General features: G+C 40.6%; 1 protein-coding gene across 1 annotated transcript in view; it reads right to left on the bottom strand.

Moving 5' to 3' along the window:
• The window catches only part of LCP2 (lymphocyte cytosolic protein 2), a 57124-nt gene extending 39473 nt beyond the window's left edge, over nt 1-17651 (bottom strand). Inside the window, exons 1-3 of the mRNA XM_075009729.1 lie at nt 17415-17651; nt 12545-12607; nt 5797-5843 (exon numbers count right to left, since the gene is read on the bottom strand). Of these exons, the coding sequence (XP_074865830.1) occupies nt 5797-5843; nt 12545-12607; nt 17415-17492 (188 nt within the window). The 5' untranslated portion in view covers nt 17493-17651. The remainder of the gene's footprint in view (nt 1-5796; nt 5844-12544; nt 12608-17414) is intronic.
• Between the last annotated feature and the right edge of the window lie 3283 nt (nt 17652-20934).

The raw sequence follows: 20934 nt of genomic DNA, 5'->3' as shown, positions 1-20934 counted from the left end.
TATTAGTGACTTTAAAAAGTATCACTGGCACTGGGACCACACATAGAGGTCAAAAGGTCAAATTTCGACACTCCGCCTCAGAAGGGTTGGTGATCCCTGGTCTAGCTTGTTCTTAAAAACCTCCAGTGACAGGGATTCCATAGCTTTCCTATTCTGGTATTTATCTATCCTACCCTTAGAAAGCTTTCCCTAATATTTAACTTAAATTATTTTTTGCTGAAGATTGAGCCAATTGTTTCTTGTCCTACTTTCAGGGATTTCAAGAACAATTGATCATCGTCCTCTTAATATTAGCCCTTCATAGATTTGAAGATTATTCTCAGGTAACCTCCATCTTCTTCTCAAGGCTAAACATACCCAGTTATTTAGACATTCATCAGAGATGAGGTTTTCCAATTTTTTCATCATTTTTATTGCTCTTTGCTAGACTGTCCCCAATTTGTCCAAATCTTTCCAAAACTGAATACAGTATCCAAATGAAGACTCACCAGTGATAGCCAGATTGTGACTTGTACCTCCATGTTTTACATTCAATGATCCTGTTAATGCATCCCAAATGTTACTTACTTTTTTATTGCAACTGTATCACATTATTGGCACATACTCCATTTCAATCCACTATCTTCCTCCTGATCCTTCTGCGTAGCAAGTGTTATTTTTTATTTTTGCATCTTTTTTCCTTTCTAAATGTAATACTTTGTGCTTGTCTTCACTATATTTCATCTAGTTGATTGTTACAAATTCTCCAGTCTACCCTTTGATTTTGACTCCTGCTCTCCAGTATTGTTGCAATCTTTGCCAGCCTGGAGTCATCCACAAAATTTGTAAGTATACCCTTCTCTCCATTACCCAATTCTCAATGACAATACTGAAGAGTACTGGGCACAAGACTGATCCCTATGTATACTTGACAGACAGGACCTCCTAGTCTGATGATGAATAATATTTTTTTTGGCTAGTTGTGCACCCATTTTACAGTAGTTTCATCTAAACCACGTTTCCCAGTTTGACGGTGTTATGTGGAGCTGCGTCAAAAACCTTACTAAAATGAAGATGCATAAAATCAGCTGCTTCCCACTATCCACCAGGCCAGTAATCCCATCAAAGAATGAGATTTAGGCTGGTTTGACTTGATTTGTTCTTCAGAAATATGTATGAGGTGTTACTTCACACCTCATATTTCTTGAAATGGTTACAAATTGATTATTTCATAATTTGTCACAGTATCTTTCCAGGTATCAAAGTTATGTTGACTGGTTCATAATTCCTTGGGTCCCCTTGTTGCCTTTTCAAAAGAAAGGTGAAATGTTGGCCAATCTCCAGTTATCTGGATATCTGTTCTCTTGGGTTTCTCCAGATTCCAAAACTGCTTTAGTTAGCTCCTTAAGTGTCCTAAGGTGCTTTTCATCAGTCCACCAATTTGAAACATCTGACTGATCTAAATATCCTTTAATTTGCTTTCTGTCTATTTATTAATATTAATTGTGTTATGCTTATGGTTACAATTAAAATTTTAGTGAAGACTGAAGCAAAATAGGCATTAAGCACCTGGCTTTCTTGGTATGGTCTATTATTAGCTCTTTTTCCTCCACTAACTAGACTCACAGTTTCCTTTATTGTTCTCTTGCTTCTGATGTATTGAACAAATCTCTGTGCATTGCACTTATGTCTCTTGCCAGGTATAATTTATTTTGTGGCTTAGCCTCAGTTGTGTCTACGTGCTTTGTGTTATTCTTTTGTACTCATCCTTATTTGCTCATATTTCCACCTTTTGTAGAATTCATTTTTTTTTTAATTTTTGGATCATTAAAGATCTCTTGAAGCATCCCTACTAGACTTTTACTGTTATTCTTGTTTTCCTTTTGCATCAGGATGCTGTACTGCTGTATTTTGTATAGCATTTCTTTGAGAAATTGCTAGCTTTCCTAGCCTCCTTTCACCCCAAGATTTTCTTTCACTGGGACCTCACTTTCTGTGTCCCAGATTAGGTGTGGAGGAACAGACATTACAAACAATGAAGGTCCATAGCTTTCACGTTCACTCACATAGCCATCCAAAGATCTGAGCAATGCAAAAATGATACCAGGTTATTCAACATATCCAGATTCACTTTTCTTAATTTACTGTCCCACAGAAAAGCCCCACAGAATGTAGTAGGGCTCAGGACATTTGGATTATAGCATGTAAGTTACAATCTGATTTTTTTAAAAAAACTTGTTTTTATTCTGTCGCTTTCACACCTTAGAATCATAAAACACTAGAACTGAAAGTGTTATCGAGGTTATCGAGTCCAGCTCCCTGCTCTCTCAGAAGGACCAAGCGCCATCCAGACCACCCCCCGATAGGTATCTATCTAACCTGCTCTTAAAAATTTCCAGTGATGGAGATTCCACAACCTCCCTAAGTAATTTATGCCAGTATTTAATCACCCTGACAGTCAGGAAGTTTTCCCTAATGTCTAATCTAAACCTCCCTTCCTGCACTTTAAGCCCATTACTCTTTGTCCTATTTTCAGAGACCAAGGAGAGCAATTTTTCTCCCTCCTCCTTGTAACCCTCTTTAAGATACTTGAAAACCACCAACATGTCCCCTCTAAGTCTTCTCTTTTCTGAACTAAAGAAGCCCAGTTCCTCCAGTCTTCCCTTATAGCTCATGTTCTCAAGACCTTTCATCATTCTTGTTGCTCTTCTCTTGACCTTCTTCAATTTCTCCACATCTTTCTGAAATGTGGTGCCCAGAAATGGACACACTACTCCAATTGAGGCCTAATAAGCGCAGAGTAGAGTGGATGAATGACCTTTCATGTTTTGCTCACAACACTCTTGTTAATGCATCACAGAATCTTGTTTGCTTTTTTTGCAACATCACACTGTTGAGCCATATCTAGCTTGTGGTCCACTACGACCTCTAAATCACTCTCTGCAGGACTCCTTCCTAGACAGTTTTTTCCCATTCTATATGTATGAGGCTGATTGTTCCTTCCTAAGTGGAATACTTTGCGTATGTCCCTATTAAACTTCATCATGTTTATCTCAGACCATTTCTCCAGTTTGTCCAGATCATTTTGAATTATGACCCTCGCCTTCAAAGCAGTTGCAACCCCTTCCACTTTGGTATCATTTGCAAACTTAATAAGCATACTTTCTATGCCAATTTCTAAATAGTTGATGAACATATTGAATAGAACCCGTCCCACAACAATCCATTCAGAAAACCATGTGTTATGCCCTTCCAGCATGACTTCAGACTATGAATAACTACTCTTTGAGAACAGCTATCCAGCCAGTTATGCACCTACCTTACAGTGGCCCAATCTAAGTTGTATTTGCTTAGTTTATTGATAAGAAGATCATGCAAGACTATGCCAAATGCCTTACTATAGTCTAGTCACTTCTCCCTTATCCGCAAGACTTGTTATCCTGTCAAAAAAGCTATCAGATTGGTCTGGCATGATTTGTTCTTTACAAGTCCATGCTGGCTGTTACCTATCACCTTATTTTCTTCCAGATGTTTGCCCTTTTCCAGTCTTCTGGAATCTCTCCTGACTTCCAGGACTTCCAGGACTTCTGTAAGAATCTTACGCATTCTACAGTTTTGTTGTATTTTTATATTTTCAAACATTTCTATCATCTGCTTTACTCACTTTTCTGAGCTGAGCATTGGTGCTCACAGGCCTTTTTCCACTGTTGCTAGATTCAGACCCTTAAAGAGAGGTGCAAGCAGCCATTCTAGACAGTTTGCTCCTATTCTACATAATATTACAGGTAAAGTGGACAAAGAGAATACAATGGGCATAATTTATCTTTTCCAAAGCACTAAGCATGGGGGGCAGGGGCTGGCAATAGCTCCTATATTTAGGATGACTATGTGCATTACTCACTTCCTACGCTAATATATCTGCTCTATATCTCTGTCATTTTTTTCATGTCACTCGTAGGCTGTTCTAAATAACTTTGGCAGCATCTAAATGATGCATATGCTATTTTTGAAATAAAATCAAAATAGTGGGTATGTTATTCCGATTCCGGTAAACCTCATTTTATGAAGAATTACACCTATTTCAAAATACCGATTTTGAAATAGGTGCTATTAAGGTACAGAGGCTATGTCTACGCTAGCCCCAGAACTTCAAACAGAGCATGATAATGAACCTAATTGAAAGGCGTTAATGAGGTGCTGTCATGACTATGCAGCTCCTCATTAGCATCATGGCAGCCGCGGCACTTTGAAACTGCCACTTTCGATCGCATGCAGCTCATCTACATGGGGTCCTTTTTGAAAGGACCTCACATACTTCAAAATCCCCTTATTCTGATTTGGTTATAGGAATCAGTGCTATTCTGGCTATGTCTACACTAGCCCCAGAACTTTGAAAGGGACATGATAATGAACCTAATCAAAAGATGCTAATGAGGTGCTTCCCTGAATATGCAGTAACTCATTAGCATAATGGTGGCTGCGGCACTTCGAAACTGCCACTTTTGAGCATACGTGGCTTGTCTACACAAGATCCTTTTCGAAAGGACCCTGCACGCTTTGAAATCCATTTCTTTCTATTTGGTTTTGAAGTGCTGCGGCTGCCATTATGCTAATGAAATGCTGCATATTCATGGAAGTGCCTCATTAGCATCTTCCGATTAGGGTCATTATCAAGCCCCTTTTGAAGTGCTGGGGCTAGTGTAGACATAGACAGAATAGTGCTATTTCAAGATAAACCATAATGGGTGCTAATGTCACTATTTTGAAATAGCACTATGTGTCCGGAAATCTATTTCAAAATAGCTGGGTGCTATTTAGAAATGCATGCTACATGGGGTTGTGTTATTTTGAAACAGCTGTTTTGAAATATCTTGTTTTGAAATTAGGTTGTCATGTAGACATAGCCTTAGTGGCCAACATTATAATAGTGGAATTGGAAGAGATAATCCCAAAGCCCTAAAATATAGACAAATATATATTTAAAAACCAAGAAGAAGGCAAGCCTAGAGGATCAGCAGTGTACAAGAAAGGGAGTGATCATCAAATAACTGCAAACTATTTCACAAGACCAAAATAAGGAGTATCACGCAGAACAGGCACTTCCATGTTGAGGTTTTGCACAGCTCACTGCTACTCAGAGTTAATTTAAAGCACATACAATTTTAATCGATAACTTGTTATGATGGATGGAAAATATATACATTGGCTCAAATGTCTTCCAATCATTCATCCCCTGCTACACAGGAAGAGTAGTTCAGTCTTAATTCACATACTCCAATCTGATTTAATAGACATCTAAACATGATGGGGCATAATGAAAAACACTCAGAAAGGAGCTACATTACATTAGGGTTCAATTGTTTTCCTTCGGAAAGAAAGTCCTATATCCAACTGAGCAAGGAAATCATACTCAGCAGGTAGGACTTTCAAAAGCACAGGACAAATTGTTTCCATTGAAGTCAACTGGAGTTCTATCATTAACTTGAATGCAAACTAAGGTGAGACTGATGATCAAGAGTTATGAATGTTTCTACAGCAGAGTTTTTTGTCTCTGTTTGTTTATTTTCCATGCAATAGTGATAAACGCCATATTTTCCCTCACTTTTTTTTTACCCCTAGGAATCTGTCCTTTCCTGAGACAATGCAAACAGCCTTTGTTGAGAGCCAGCAGTCCTTGAGTTCATGCATTGAACACAGGGCCTTAACACTTAAGGTCCCAGATTCATTCCCTCCTGCCAATGACATGGCGCTGTTTGTCTTACAAACCAAACCCATTTAAGGTATCATCCATATGTGATTTGATTTGGGTTTACTTACGGCATGCTCAGTTTGGGAAATTTCTGAATGTCATTTTCAGACATGTTCTGAAATAGAAACACACATAGTACATGTTACAAAATTGTCCAGGTAACCACGTGGGACATAAACTTTAATATTCTTTCATGTGTCAAAAAGCTATAATATAAATAGAAAACTGATGAAGAACAGGTATGTACCTGGTCAGCATGTAGGAGCCAATTCATCAAAATATTATGCATGTGTCTAATGTTAAGCATTAATGTGAACTCTATGCTCAAACTTAGGTGTTTGCTTAGGTCCTTGCCATATTGTGTCCTAAACTGGCCCTTTCTGTGGGTGCTCTACTGCTGGGTTGAGCCTTAGTGTTACTGTGGGTGGAGATTTACAAGGCTGAAGCAGAAGTTGCCATGGGGCCCAGTGATTGAAAAGGGCCGGGGGTTCTAGGCCACTATAGCAGCAGTAGTGGCCAGAGCTCTGGACCCTTTAAATTGCCACCAGAGTGCCACTCAGTGCAGTCTGGGGAGCAGTGAGGGCTGGCAAGGGGAAGCTAGCCTGGAGCTCGCCCCTTCTGTCCAAAGCCCCTCCCCTTCTGGGGCCCACAGCCAAGCTCCCCCCACCCACCACATTGCAGACAACACACAAATTCTGCTTCTCCCAGAGAGCCCTACAGAATGCATTGGGGGTGGGGGCTTACCCAACAATTAAAAAAGAAAGAAAACAGTTGTCATTTCAAAAACAGTGTTTGTATTTAAATGAAAAGAGCTCCTCCTGCTTGTGGAAAGCAGAGGTGGGCAAGGCTCTGTGGGTTTGGTTCTCAAGAGTTCTTTGATTCACATTTCATTCACTCCTTTTTGTTCTGCGATGCGCCTGGGGCAGAACCAGCTCAAGGACTCTAAACTGCACTCCTTTAAAATCACCCAGTTCCTCACGCCTCCACAGCAAAATCACATGATAATACAAACTCAACACAATGTCAGTATGAAATTGTGAAATGGGGACCAGGTGGTCTTGACCAGGTCAGGAGTCTAATGCTGAGAACAGAAGTCAGGCAAGCTTTGCACTTTAGCTTTTCAGTAGTTTTACACAGCTATATTTGTTACTTGCCGTGAGAAAAAGCATAGCACAGTCCTAAGGCCACCACTGGAGATGATGTAATAATGACAAACAGCACCGCTGAGAGCCACACCAGGCCCCAGGGCAAGGTGGGAAGAGTCCTGACTCTGCACCCCAGAAGGGGCAGGGCCAAGGCAGAAGGGGTGGGCCCTAGGGAATTCAGCCCTCGGTGCTGCTGGGACCATGGTGATACCTCCCCACCACTGTTTCCCAGCTGCACACAGCTCAAGCAGCACAGCCACGGCGATTCAAAGGGGCCACAAGCTCCAGCCACTGCTGCTGCTACTTTGGTAGCATCAGTGGCTGGAGCTCCAAGCCCCCTTGAAAGGCTGGGTCTCTGGGCAACTGCCCCCTTTCCACCGCTTATTCAGCAGGCCTGATGACAAGAGACAGTGTAGTGTAGATTACACAATGAAACTTTAACATATGCAGGTGTTTAAGATAAAAGCTCATAATGGTTTGCATGAAACTAACTGATTTTTCAATTCTCTTTCTTTTTATGGAAATAGGCAACAGGGTTTTATTTATTTATTTATTTACTTATTTTCATAAACTAAGGGCACGGCTACACTCTCCAGCTGTTAGCAACATGGCTGCATTGACAGAGGTGTGTCGCTAAAAGTCAGGTATTGTAAACACTGTTTGTTAGAGTTTTGCCAGCAAAAAAACTTCCACCCCAGAGGAGCTGAATTTGGTTCTCACCCTCATTGACAAAGCAGTGTTTACATTAGCACTCGCTGCTGCCACTTTGTATTTTTCAGGGCATAGGGTTAAGCCCCTGTGAATGGCAAAAGCTTTGTCGCATCAGTTGCCAGGGTAGACAAAGCCTTACAAATAAAGGGCTAGCTTGTTCCTGGACTAGATGAAATATGGTGGATTGGGGGAACACAAGCAGCCTGGTCTTTGTTCCTTTGCACATCCTATGCAAAGGCCAATGACTGTTATAGAAACAGCTCCCTCCATGATCTTCTAGTGCTCTAAATGGTACTGAAGGAAAGAGGTAGAGAAGAAGTGGAGTGATGACCTCTTCTCCCTGCAAGGATCTATCTTACAGTACCAGGAGAAGCAGTTCCTTCTTCCCAAAGTGCACATCCCTTCCATCAGGTGCAAGTCCACATTACCTCCCACAGTGTCCAGTATCTCAGTGGCATAATTTGGCTCCATGGGAGGGAAGTGAAAGATCAGCATGTTACATGTGCTTTTCAAAGGATGTGGTAAATGATTGTAAAATGGTCTTTGGGGATTCCATATATGGATGTCAGCATCAGACCACATCTTACCCATTTTGAAAGTAAAAACATATCTGATTTTTCTAACTGCCCCATTTCCACACTCCTCTGCATATCTATAAGTCGGCCCTGTCATCTTTCTGGCTCAGGTATCACGAGCAATAAGTGGTGTCTAAATTTAGTGAACAACTATATGGAAGAGTTAATCCACCTCTCCCAAGAGGCAGGAGCTACCGCAACAGCAGAGTTCTCCTACTGACCTAGCCATGTCTATACCCAGAGACAGGTCAACCTAACTGCGTCTGACAGTGCAAAATGTTTTCCCAGCTCCGTATGCTGCAGCTAGGTTGATTTGAGATCAGGCCTTGAAGAGTCACATTGGGGCTGTTTGGGTATGAAATGGATTTCAATTAACCCAGTGCAAATCATGTGTTTAGACAGGCCATAATCCAGAGTAGTCCCAATGCTGGGGGAGTTGAACATTCAGATGAAGTCCATTGGACTTCTTTGGATTATACCAGGAAGCTGGGATCAGACTGGGACTAGGTTCCATATGCCTGCAGAATTTGTTCAGCATTGAACAAAATCTAGTTGCTGTCCCCAGAGCTGGCACTACCCCTGCAGAACTAATGTTAGTGGGATGTGGTAAAACATGTATTTCTCACAGGAAAAAATCCTATAGAATCATACATTTTAATAGTACATTTAAACGAACCTTTAGAAGTCTATTACAAAAGTGTGACTATCTATTAAATTCAACAGCTTAGCTTAAAAATTCTGTAGGAAAGACACGTCTCTCTATCAAATTCCATAGAGTTTTAATTTCTAGAGAATCATATTGACCTAATCCTTAATATATTTTGTGGGATTTTTCTATGAAGGCAGTCAGCAGAGTAAAAATTATTACTCTGATGAGGGAGTGGATTTGTTGAGTGGGATGGTGCCACTTTTTCCATTGTCAGGTTGCTTGTATGGTTTTACAAGTGAACATGAAACCCATAAACATTAATTTGTAACAGTATCTGTGGTATCCAAATGTAATTTGGCAGTTTCTAATGACTTTTGTAAGATGTAGAAAGACAGTTACTAAAGAGGAGCAATTGATTTTTTACACACTGCCCTGTTGTCTGGACCTTTTCTTGTCATTTCTTTCACTTGTTAATGCTTTTGCTTTCCATTTGTACTAAACAGAATGTTTTCTAATATAGCAGGTAAAAAGTTAAAAGTAGGTAAAAAGTTATATGGGTTGGGGAAACTGAGAAAGCAGCAGCTTCTTGCCTGCCTCGTAGAGCTCAACCAGTGAATCTGCTGGGTCATTTCTACAGAAATGCATGGGCTGATGCCGTACTCTAAACTGACTATTTATCCAAAGCACTCAGGAGAGAATGCAGAAGTCAAAGATTCATGACCCTGTAGGAACTTCACAGGTGTTACTGTGAAGCATATCATGATTACTCAGGACTTCAGAGCTAGAACTTTGATCCTCTTTTCTTAAACATGGGTGTCTAATATAGCTGACTGGGAGTTTTTCAAGGAAAAGGTTTAGTCATTCATCACAAGTCTTCTCACGACCAGAGGAATGGCTAGTTCTGATTCAGAGCAGAAGCTTGAATGTGTCTGAAAAATCTCAGTTGAGTGCCTTACCTGCCAGATTCTTTTTAAAGAGCTGTCTTTCCATACCTTGCCAGTCACCAAAAGCTGCCAAATTAGATGTGGAGGAACAGACACTACTATCATTGAATGTCTATAGGTTTCACGTTCACTCCCATGGATATACAAAGGTCCCAGCAATGCAAAGATGATATCATGTTACTCAACAGATGCAGATTCGTGTTCCTTAATTTACTGACTTATCCTTCTTTGTGGGAAAGGTCCTACAGAATCCAGTATGGCTCAAGAAATTTAGATTCAATGGAAACACTCTGAAATCTTGAATATTTTCACAGTGTGAGAAAGATGTTTCCTCTCCAATACTAGTCCTAATAACTGAGCTAACGATGAATATTACTCGTTAGCAGTACAAGGCCTATAATGTACAGTAGATCAGATTTCATTCTATCCAGCAGACCACAGTATCCAGTTGAGTTCTGTTTCATTTTTATCCAAAATGGTTTGACATATTTTGAATTGCAAACATTTGATGGATTTTCAAAACTTGACATTTCAAAAGGAAAAACAAAACCAAACAAATGAAAAGTTGGAAAGAACTGTAATGAAATTTCTGTGAAATTTTCCCCATCTAAATGAATTATGGAGCTGGTCCTTAATGTTCAAGATCAAAAATTGTGACATTACTTCCTTTCTTCAACTAGCTCTAGCTGTTGTCAGCTTTATGTACATGTTACTTCCGCACACTGATTTGCACTACTCTGGAATTTCAGTTAATAACAGTGAGTAATTGAATCTTTGAGTGATAAAATGTATAAGGCACTGAGCAGACTTGACCATTGACTTATTTGCACAGGCATGATGACCTGCCCTTTCCTGGTTACTCTTTGTGGCCAGTCTGCAGTCATGTCCAGTAAAAGAAAACAATTATAATTAAAAATATAATAATAACCAAAATTGCTAAGTATCTATCTATCTATCTATCTATATGATAACTGAAAATGTGGGCAGGGATACATAGAAACTGAGAACCAATAATCCATGCTTAAAAAAGAAAAAAAATCTAAAATATGGTGAAAACTGTATAGTATAAATACAATTGCAAACTCAAAATGGAGCACCGGAATCTCAATTTGTCACCAAACAAAGCCATCATGTCAATAGTGGCATACAACACAAGTCTACATCCATTTTCCTTACAATTCTTTCAATTCTCAGTTACAAGCAGTCTTAATAATTCATCATTACTTTGGTTCCATTTTCCTCAAGTCCCAGTGATGAGACCAAAAAAGTGAGCATATCTACTCCCAGTTAGTTCTTTATTATCCTCCTCTTAATTAGAGAAATAGGTGGCACGCTCCGTGCCTCAGTTTCCTTTCCCATCCTTTGTTTATCTTGTCTGCTTAGACTGTAAACTCCTTGTGGTGTTGTTGTCACTAGGTCTTCATGTAATGATTAACATGTTGGGGCCTCTAATATAAAGTACATTTCCCTAGAATGCCAATCTTGTAGTAATGTTCCACACCCTATCTACATACAGTGTAAACTTTCTCTGCAACAAGGTTTTTTATGACAGCCACACTCTACCACCAGATCTGGACAGCCTATCTCTGACATTTGAAACAACAGCCCCACCCTGGTGGAGGATTGACCTACTAGGAGTCTGCCATTTCTATAATGGGCAGATCTCCTCACGCACATTATCAGAGGATCAGATCTTCAAAACTGAAGAGGCTGATATAGATTATGTTGTTTGAGGAAAAGGTGTAACTCTCTAGAGCCACTCTCTTTTACCAGAGGGAAGTCGCAGTACACAGATAAAACTCTTTTTATGTTGGGTAAAAACTGGGACCTGAATCCTGACTAGTGGAAAGATCTGCACATGCAAATATGCAAACATTCCAGGGAGAGAGTTAGGCTCTGCTTCAAAGCTCACGTGCAAGGACCAACAATAATTGTGAGACTTGTGCTCTTTTTCTTCAAAGACAAGGGCAGATTAAGCATCAGGCTCATCTCCGAGCTACATTTTAAAGATCATTATGAAGTTTTTACCAAAACAAAAATGTCAAGTTACATGTGGTCAATAATTAAGACCAGACAACGACAGCTGTATGAATACGAAATACGGTTTGTTGTGCCAGATGAAGTGGAGGAGTAAACTGATTGGATCCATTAATTCCAGGGCAGCCACAGCAAATTGCATCCCTGAAGAATGTGGCCTGTTGTGATGATTTAAAATACTATTGATTACATATAGTTTAAGAAAACAATAATGCTTTTAACGATAGGGGCTTAAAATGTCAGCCCTTGGCTCACGTGTCTCCGGCAGAGGCTTAGTTTTACAGGAAAGTTGGTTGCACTGCTCTGCAAAGGTAGGCAGTGAAAACTGACAAGCTGTAGGTTATTGCTAATGCATGAAAAACAAACATTTTCTATAAATGACCAGGAAAATGTAAGCAAAGAGTGCTGCTGTGAACCCCCCTTTTCTGTTTAAAAACCGAAGAAAAATGTATGTGCCAACTAAATGCACGCATTGAGGTCCTGGTGTTTAATGTCCATATTTAAAAACAAAGATAATTGGTGTAAAACAAGGATGTAAATCTTAAGGACAGATCCTTAAGTGTATGCAGACATCTTAACTCTTACTGAAAACAATGGGAGTAAGTTCCCAAATGCCTTTTTTCAATATCTGGGCTGTAATATGTTAGCAGTTGTGTAGCTGCACAAAACACATCAGGAACACCCTTAACTACAAACCCAAGAGAAAGCCAACTGACAATTGTATTAGGAACATAGAATTGTATTGTTGTGCTTACCAAAAACCTTTGTCCACTTATGCTGTGTTTTCTGATGACTTTTTCACAGTCTTTATACTTTAACTGTGAACAGAGGGGAAAAGATTGTTGTTACATACTTGGTTAAATAAAAGAGTGGTTTAAGGCTTCAGTTCAGCAAAGCACTTATGTACAAGCTTAGCTTTAAGCACATCCTTCAGTCCCTTCCTACCCAGCTAAGCAACTTAGCACATGTTAAATTCTTCACAGCTTTGTCTAGTGTCTTAGAATGCATTAGCTGTGTCTGGGTCTTAATCGAGACAAATCCAGCATGTCCAGACAGCACTGCAGTTCATGTCCTCTACTGCTCCCACTCACATGATGCAGAGCTACATTGCCTCTTACTGTGGACAGCAGCTCACCTAGCCCCTTATTTATTTGTCCATTAATTGTTTCTTGAGAAATTTATGAAAAAGCTCCATCAGTTGCTGCACACATTTAGAAAGTGCACCATTCCTTCCATACTCTGTCCAGAGGCCTCACAAAGTACCTACAATCACCTCATCTAACAAAAGCTTTGGAAAATAGATGAACTTGACCTTGCACTTTCAAGCTGTAGATATATTGGACTCAGGTGGGGCAACATGTTCAAAGCCATGGTGGGCAAAACAAGGTTGTCCTGCTCCCAGCCACCAGACAGTTAGCATTATTATTGGTCATATGTCCCCTCTAGGATTATGTAGCACATCTGTAACTTTGTACATTATCTGCTCACTCTTTTCTCTTTATTATGAACATTATTGGGGCCCACCTGGAATGTGCCCTATTGTGTCAGTTGCTGTCCATGCACACCACAAAAGCACATCCCTTGTCTCAAAGTGTTTATAAATTTAATACAAAACATGAGAAACCAAGTTAACCCAACAAACAAGAGTGGAGCATGAAGTCACAGAGGATTATGATCAGAACCAGCTATGTTTGCAGCTGTGTAGCTATCGCTGAGTGTTTTGTAGGCAACAATGGCAGAGAAACATTTGATTATTTGTGCGAGGAGAATATAATGGCTTTGAGGATGTTTACAGAGCACTCCTTAAACTTTGAACATTTCTGAAATAACATGAGAGAGCAGTGTTGGATTTTACCTACTAATGCTCAGTTGTCGTTAGGAGGGTTTCCACTGACTTCAGTGGACTCTGGATCAGGCCCAGAGCTGGTAAAGCTCAAGTTGAAAAAGCTTTTTTTGTTTGTTGGTTTGTTTTTTGCATTTGTTTTTCTGTGTTTGCACACTCCAAATAATGTCTGGTAGGGGCTTTTCTGGATTTTAGCAACACTCCTGAAGTTGTCTGCTTTTCATAGCCACCAGTACTGCCCCAAGCAGGGGAGCATTGTATCTCTTTGATATTGCTCCAGAACAGGGAAAGTGACTGAAGCTTTTAATTGAGTATCATTTCAAGGATTGATCCTGGAAACACTTGTGGGAAACTTTACTTGCAGGAGCACAGTCCTAGTACTCATGTATTTAGAGGAAAGGGCCCTAACTCTGGAAGCATTTGGGGATGCAGGATGTATTTTAGACTTTGTAAAGGTGAAGGACCCAATTCTACAAATAATTCCTCACTGGCATAGTACTAACTACCGTGGCAATGGTTGCAAGGGGACCGCTCACAACAGTTCTACATGTGAAAGGAAGTGCTTTGGATGACCAAACCTCGATGGTTTTCTTAATTATGTCAATGGCTAAAAATCAAATTTTTTAGCTTTATGTGAATTCAGAAATTTACAATTGTGAACTTTCTTCCTTTTTTTCAAAGAAGCCTGAGAGATGAAATGTTAATGGTGATCCTTTATTGCTTCCGTCTGAACACAGGATATATTGAAGAAATCTTTTTACTTTAAGAGACCTATTGATCAAAAGATTTACATGTGTTGGAAGGCTACAGAGTCAGGGGACCTGAATCTCTGTTCACTTACATGGTGTGTGGTGGAAATGATTCTAACTTAGAGTGTTTGAAAATGCTCCCCCTCATATCTCAGTTTTGGGATGGACAATTTAATGACTGCTTTTGTAAATATTGATCACAAACTTTGGAACTCACTGCTGCAGGATATTTTGAAGTAAATATATTATTAAGACTCAAAAGAAGATTGACATATTTTCAGCTATAACAAACAGCATATTCAGTTATACTCTCTAGGATACAAATTTTAGGACTAATGAAAGAGAGGTGCCAGCACCAATAAGGGTGCAGAGTTTGAGACCCTTGTCCGTGTCCATGCTCTGCCACAGATTTTCTTGGGACAGATTCTCTGTCTCAGTTCCCACTCTGTAGAAGGGAATGTCATAACTCCATACCTTCCATGAATGTTGAGGATTAATATGCTAAAGAGTGTGGAGTTCTTCAATATTACAGTAGCAGGGGGCATATAAGCACACATATCCAAAGTCTGTGATCACAGTATACATCACATAATTGATCAGTAACTCATACCAAGAAGCCATTTCACCCTACATAGTAGTTTCCAGCCAATGGTGAGGTGATATAAAACCCTGTGAACCACTCAAGAACAGTGTTTTCCTTATTAATCTGCTGACCTTGGATTTAAATTTAGTTCTCAATAAGGATAAGATCTGTCTAATTTAGGATCTCTCAAGATCTTGGCTTCATTCTAGTCAACAGCTAAGCAGGAGCAAAACAGCTGGAACTAGAGAACTGCAAAGTTGGTGGTTTCACTTCTCAGGCACTCCAGTGAACGTTTGCTTCGGTTTTGATCTGTGCTTCTTTGTTACCCATGAACTTCACTTTGCATTTTGGTTTTGAACTTGTCCCAACTCCCCCAAACGAAACCCAGTGAAAGCTGTAGAAACCATGCATTTTGCATGATTACAATACCAAATGATAAACTGCCCCAGGTTTCGTTGCCATTGATCCTGTATCCATTTGAAACTGTTTTGCTGAAATGGTTTGGGTTTAAATTTCTGGAATATAATTTGGGTTTGGAATTTGTCGTAAACATGCAGAGAGTGGTAATTAAGTACAAAACATTGAAAACTGGGGGAAATTATGGAAAATATATAAAGTGATTTGAGATTCAGTGAAAATGGACCAAACTCAGCATTGACGTACAACCTGTGCAGTTTCCCTAGCATCAGTGAGATGGCAAGGGGCAAATCAGCAGAGTTTTGCCTGTTCTTTTAATACCCTCCCCCATCCCAGTGTGCAAAATCCTCTACTCTGCAAAGGGAACGTTAAAAGAGCTCATCAGGGTGAAGAGGAATCTAAGCCCTGGTCTACGCTAGAGAGGTTATTTTGAAATAACCCCAGGTGTTTTGGAAATAATGGATTGTCCATGCACATTAGACAACCCATTATTTCAAAATAACTAGGATTTGTTTGGAAATAATGTAATCCTGGTTTTGAGAGGAGTAAGTGTCCATTGCAAAGTAGTTACTTCAATCACGTCATAATCACACCTTACTCTGAGGCTTCCCTGCAGTGTGGACGCATTATTCTGGAATATCTTATTTTGAAATAATAACTCCCGAATAAACTATTCCGGAATAACTCTGTGGCATCGACATGCCCTAAAGGTGTGAAAGCCCTAGCAATATCTAGGCTACTGCACTAGAGCAAAAGTTACAGCCAGTGAAGGGGGGGATGTGTAGGAAGCCTGATTTGCTAAGAAGGAGAGATTAGATGAGGAAATGAGACATAGGCTTTTCCTGAGATGGGAAGGATGGTGAAGAAGGTCATCTGATATCCTGAGAAAGTGGAAGGTAGTGGGTAGCAAGATCTCTTTATATTTTAATCTGCCCCTCCAAAGAATTCTTATTTTCGTTATTGATTTTATTATTGGCAAATTTTAATTTCAAGGTATCAACACAGACATTCTACAAACGGGAACAGCTGCTTTGAGCTGGGGGAGGGATAATCTATTCTATTTATTTTGGTAGAACATCTATCACTTGTCTCTCTCCATCTAGACCTATGCTATAAAGGAGTAATTTTCCTTAGGCACACCTGCCGCCCTCCTTACCCATAATCAGGGTCACAAGAAAGTCTTCTGTGCTGTTTGTGTGAGCTCAGCCAGACCACCCCACCACTCAAAAAAAATCAGGGCTTGTTTTCAGGCTAGCGTGAGGGGTTCAAGTCATCACCTCACTTCAAAAGCCCTGAGGTGGAGTTACAAAGCTCAGATGTAAGCATAGAACTCTCATTGAATCTGGGCACCCAGCTCCCCTTTAAAACCCCAGCCTAGATGCTACGGAACACTATACTGAGTCAACCTAAGCAAGGCGTAATAGCTCTTCTATTCTGTCATCCTTGTTCAAAAGATTGGAATTTATGAAGTGACTGAGAATCTCCCCTCTACTAAAGACAAGGTACTGTGGTGCTGTACTACCAAGGCCTAGCACATAACAAGCCTTTGTAACCCTAATTAGGAATGCAATTCAGTGCAGATCAGAACTCATGTGTGCATCCTCATTAATGAGGATCTTTAACTATGAAAGTCACAGAAATTATCTCATTGGAGAGGCCTTACAAGACCTGCATATAACATGTTTCTATGTTAAAGATCAGGTCTACTATATTTAGCTGTCCTTAACTTTTACAGATCCAAACTGAATGTTACATCACCTAGATAGTGGTACCAAAGATTATATACTTTTACTAATAAGCTATCACTTTCTCTTGCTATTGATTGAGAATATGTTTTTTCAGGATTCTTTAAGGACTTCATACACCAGGGCAGGAATATTAAAAAAAAAAAGACTTGTTATTTATACAGCAAATTTGGCTCCTAGTATCAAAGTATATTGGTTTTGTTTTTTGTTTTTAATATATGATATGCACAGAAATGTTACAGTGCCTTGGTACTCCTCCATATTAGGACAAAACACAGCAAAACTTACTTTCTTGAAGTAGTCTGCCAGGTCATCTGGACTCCAAGTGACGACCACTGAGCGGTAGGGAATGTTTTGTAAATCCATTTCAGCAGTTCTTCTTTCCTAAGCAGTTACAGAATTTTCATACCAGTGGTGTTAAAGAAACATCCATGGATTTCCTACTTGTGGATACCTGAAGCAAATTAAACAATCCAGTTGCTTAACAAATGTCCAAGTCTTTTGTTATACTGTCTTGCTTTTTTTGCTTTTTATTTCTGAGTTGTGGTGTAAGAATATCCAAGACAGCAACTGCTTCCTCTAAGTACAAAATGGTCTCTTCTCAGAAAACTTGTCAGCTATTCAGCCTTACCACTTCCTTTATCTGAATCTAAATAAGTAAACAAGGAAGCACAGTAACACATTTCAAGCGTTCTCTCTGCTGCATATAACTGTGATCCTTACAAGACATTTTTACCAGTACTTAAACTGGGGAGACTGTTTATTTACATGATGTTTACACATCGACAAACTGGTACTTTGCCTGTATAGAATTAGGTTTGTGTGAACATGTGTGTCAATAGTCGTACCCCACAAAAGTTTGCAAGTTTTGAATTGCTTGATTACTTGCGAATCTAGTTTGTGCACTCCCCAAAAACCAAGAAAATGCATAATTAAGGGGATCTCAGGGCCTACTCTGGCACATTGATTCCTGACAGTTGAAACTACCCCTTACACTTCTCACATATCAAACTAAAACAATGCACACAACAGATTCCTCTGACCGATGTGCTTATGCAAACTTTTAGCCATGTGCTGTGCAGCTTTCCCAAATATTTATTCAAGTCTGCTGATGGGGGAGGAGGGGCAAAAGGAGCAATTTAAAAGTGCCCGGAGCTCCTGGCTGCCATGGCTGCTATGCTCTGAGACCTTTTAAATTGCTGCTGAAACCCCCACTGCACAAAACGGCCCTCTCAAGGCCATGTCCCTTCACGGAGGTCCCAGAGCTGCCCCCCTCCACATTTTCTAAAGACCTAGCATTTCTGTCCTCAGCTTTGTACTTATTGTACTTATATGGCATAAGGCAGGACCACTGACAGGATGTCAAGTGAGGCAAATGCATAGAGGCCTGGCACTTCAACAGGGCCTGGAACTGCTCGTTACTGCTGCTGCTACTGCAGTAGTGGTCAGAGCCCATTGAGATGCTGTGGAAGCATCACTCTGCTGCTTTTCACAACTCTGTGGGCTAGAGGGGAAAGCCTAGTGCCATCCTCCAGGTGGTGCTAAGATCTGACTGCCATAGGCCCACCCCTTGGGCCCAAAGCTCCATCCATTCTGTGGGCCCAGAGCAGAGGCTCCCACCCATCTTGCCCCCAGGCCTGTGGTGACTGCTGTCTGCATTTGCATAAGCAGAATGTATTACCTGCAAACAATATGAGGTTCATGCTAAGGTTTTGCATTATATTATATATGTATTATATATGCAAAATATTTGCATATGCATTATATATGCAAAATATTTGCATTTACATTATATGCACGAACTCAAATGGAGCTATAGAGCTGCAGCCGGCACCTCCACAACACCCTGTAAATGGGTAGTGGATTACAGTTACATGAAACTTATCATAGGTTTAGAAAAACTCTCACTTCCCTGACACCACCCCAAAACCCTGCTCTGGTTACATTCTCACTCTTCCCCCATCCCCATTTTTCACCCAGATTTAGCAATAATAAATATTAAACTGTGGAACTCTGAGATAAATGAGAAAGCCATGTAAAAAAACTCCACAGAGATCATAATGAAAAGTACATCTGTTGTGTACCTCTGGACAGTTAATCTACACATTGCTCTCTGCTGAGACTCCTTTCAAACTTCTAGTAGCTTCAAACAATTAATGTAAAAAAAAAAGACAAATATTCCCTTTATCTTCCTTCTCACCAAATGTATCATCTCATTTACCTCCAACCCCCAATGTTATACTGGAGTGAGGTGCCAGGTGGGCAATATTCAATTTTGGTTCAGAGACTAGGTTAGAAACAACACTTTCATCCTGTTGAAAAGGGGATTTTCTCTCAGTTTCCAATGGGACATCCAGCCCTGGTAGATTTTAGCCCAGTTTCAAAAGTCACTAACATATCTACTATACAGCACTGAACTGATCATTATTTGTTTGATGTGTTCTGGGATTGGGAGAAAATATGGACCATGGGACCATGATGACTTCCTACACTAGAATAAGCTGTTATTGTAACTCTGTAGTATTCAGAAAAAAGGTGGATGAGGTTGTATTTTTTTATTGGAACCAAATTCTGACAAGTGAGACAAGTTTTCATCTTACACAGACTCTTCTGTGCCATCTTCCATTGGAGTGAGTTGGAGTGTTTACAGCTAAACACAAGGGAGAACAGCATAAGTGGTTAATACATATTTCAAGCGACCACTCAAGGTGAAGGGGTCTGATAACAGCCCTCCACTCAGAGGAGGAAAGGAAGAGGGGAAGGCAGCTGGGAGTATGTGTGGTTACAACTTGCTGTAATAAGCCATAAATCCGGTGTCTTCTTTCAGTCCTTGATTTTTAGCATCTAGTGAAGCTGTGAATTTAAGCTGCTAGGGACGGGAGCACCCAAGGGGGGAAAAATGATGTTTGCTGATCCCCAGGCAGGCCCTGAGGGTCTGAGCCTTTCCCTCCTTCCATCCATGCACCTCCCGCACTCCATGATCACTGGCACAGCCTTTGAGTAAATTGGGTGGTGGGGGTGGGGGGGAGGAGTGAGGACATGGTTGGCTTGAAGGAGGGGCCAAACTGGGCAAGAAGAGGCACAGGGGTGGAGAGCTGGGGCAGGAAGAGGCAGAATAGGAATGAGGGTTGGAGGAAGAGGTGGGATGGAGCCAGGGGTTGAGCTGAGTTCCCCCCAGCACCTTGAAAAACTGGCAACTGTGACCCAAGTGCTGTGTAGGTTTTCTTTAATGAGGAGAACCACCCTCTGTGCTCAGCCCCTGTTGCCATGACTGGAAGGGAGTTATTTGGCCACTTCACTTCGATTAGTGCCTTGGAATATGTGTTAACTACTCAAACTCGCCAATCTGTTCCTGTACCTGCCCCCATTTCATTGTGAAACTCTGATGCTTTGTCTACACTGTCAATTGAGCAACAGTCACAGAGAGGTCACCGTGTTAGTCTGTATCTTCACAGAACAAACAAGCAGCCCTGTAGCACTTTAAAGACTAACAAAATAATTTATTAAGTGATGAGCTTTCCTGGGACAGATCTGAAGAAGTGGGTCTGTCCCAGGAAAGCTCATCACCTAAAAAACAATTGAGCAACAAAACTTCTGTCATTTGCAGGTGCTTAAAGCACCCCCTATCCTGCCCTCCCGCCCCCCAGACAAAAGCTTCGCTGCACCTAGTGGTAAAGTAAAGAGCACATTGTCTGCAGGAGTGCTTTCCTGTCAACAAAGACAGAGTCTGAAGAAGAGGTGGGACAACATGCCTCTCTCCCCAACAGAAGATGGCCCAATAAAAGACGTTAGCTTACCCTGCTTGTGT

This window comes from Carettochelys insculpta, chromosome 15 (assembly GCF_033958435.1).
Source record: "Carettochelys insculpta isolate YL-2023 chromosome 15, ASM3395843v1, whole genome shotgun sequence".
Taxonomy (NCBI): Eukaryota; Metazoa; Chordata; order Testudines; family Carettochelyidae; genus Carettochelys; species Carettochelys insculpta.
Note: the sequence above shows the minus strand (reverse complement) of the source record. Positions and strands in the feature narration are given on the sequence as shown.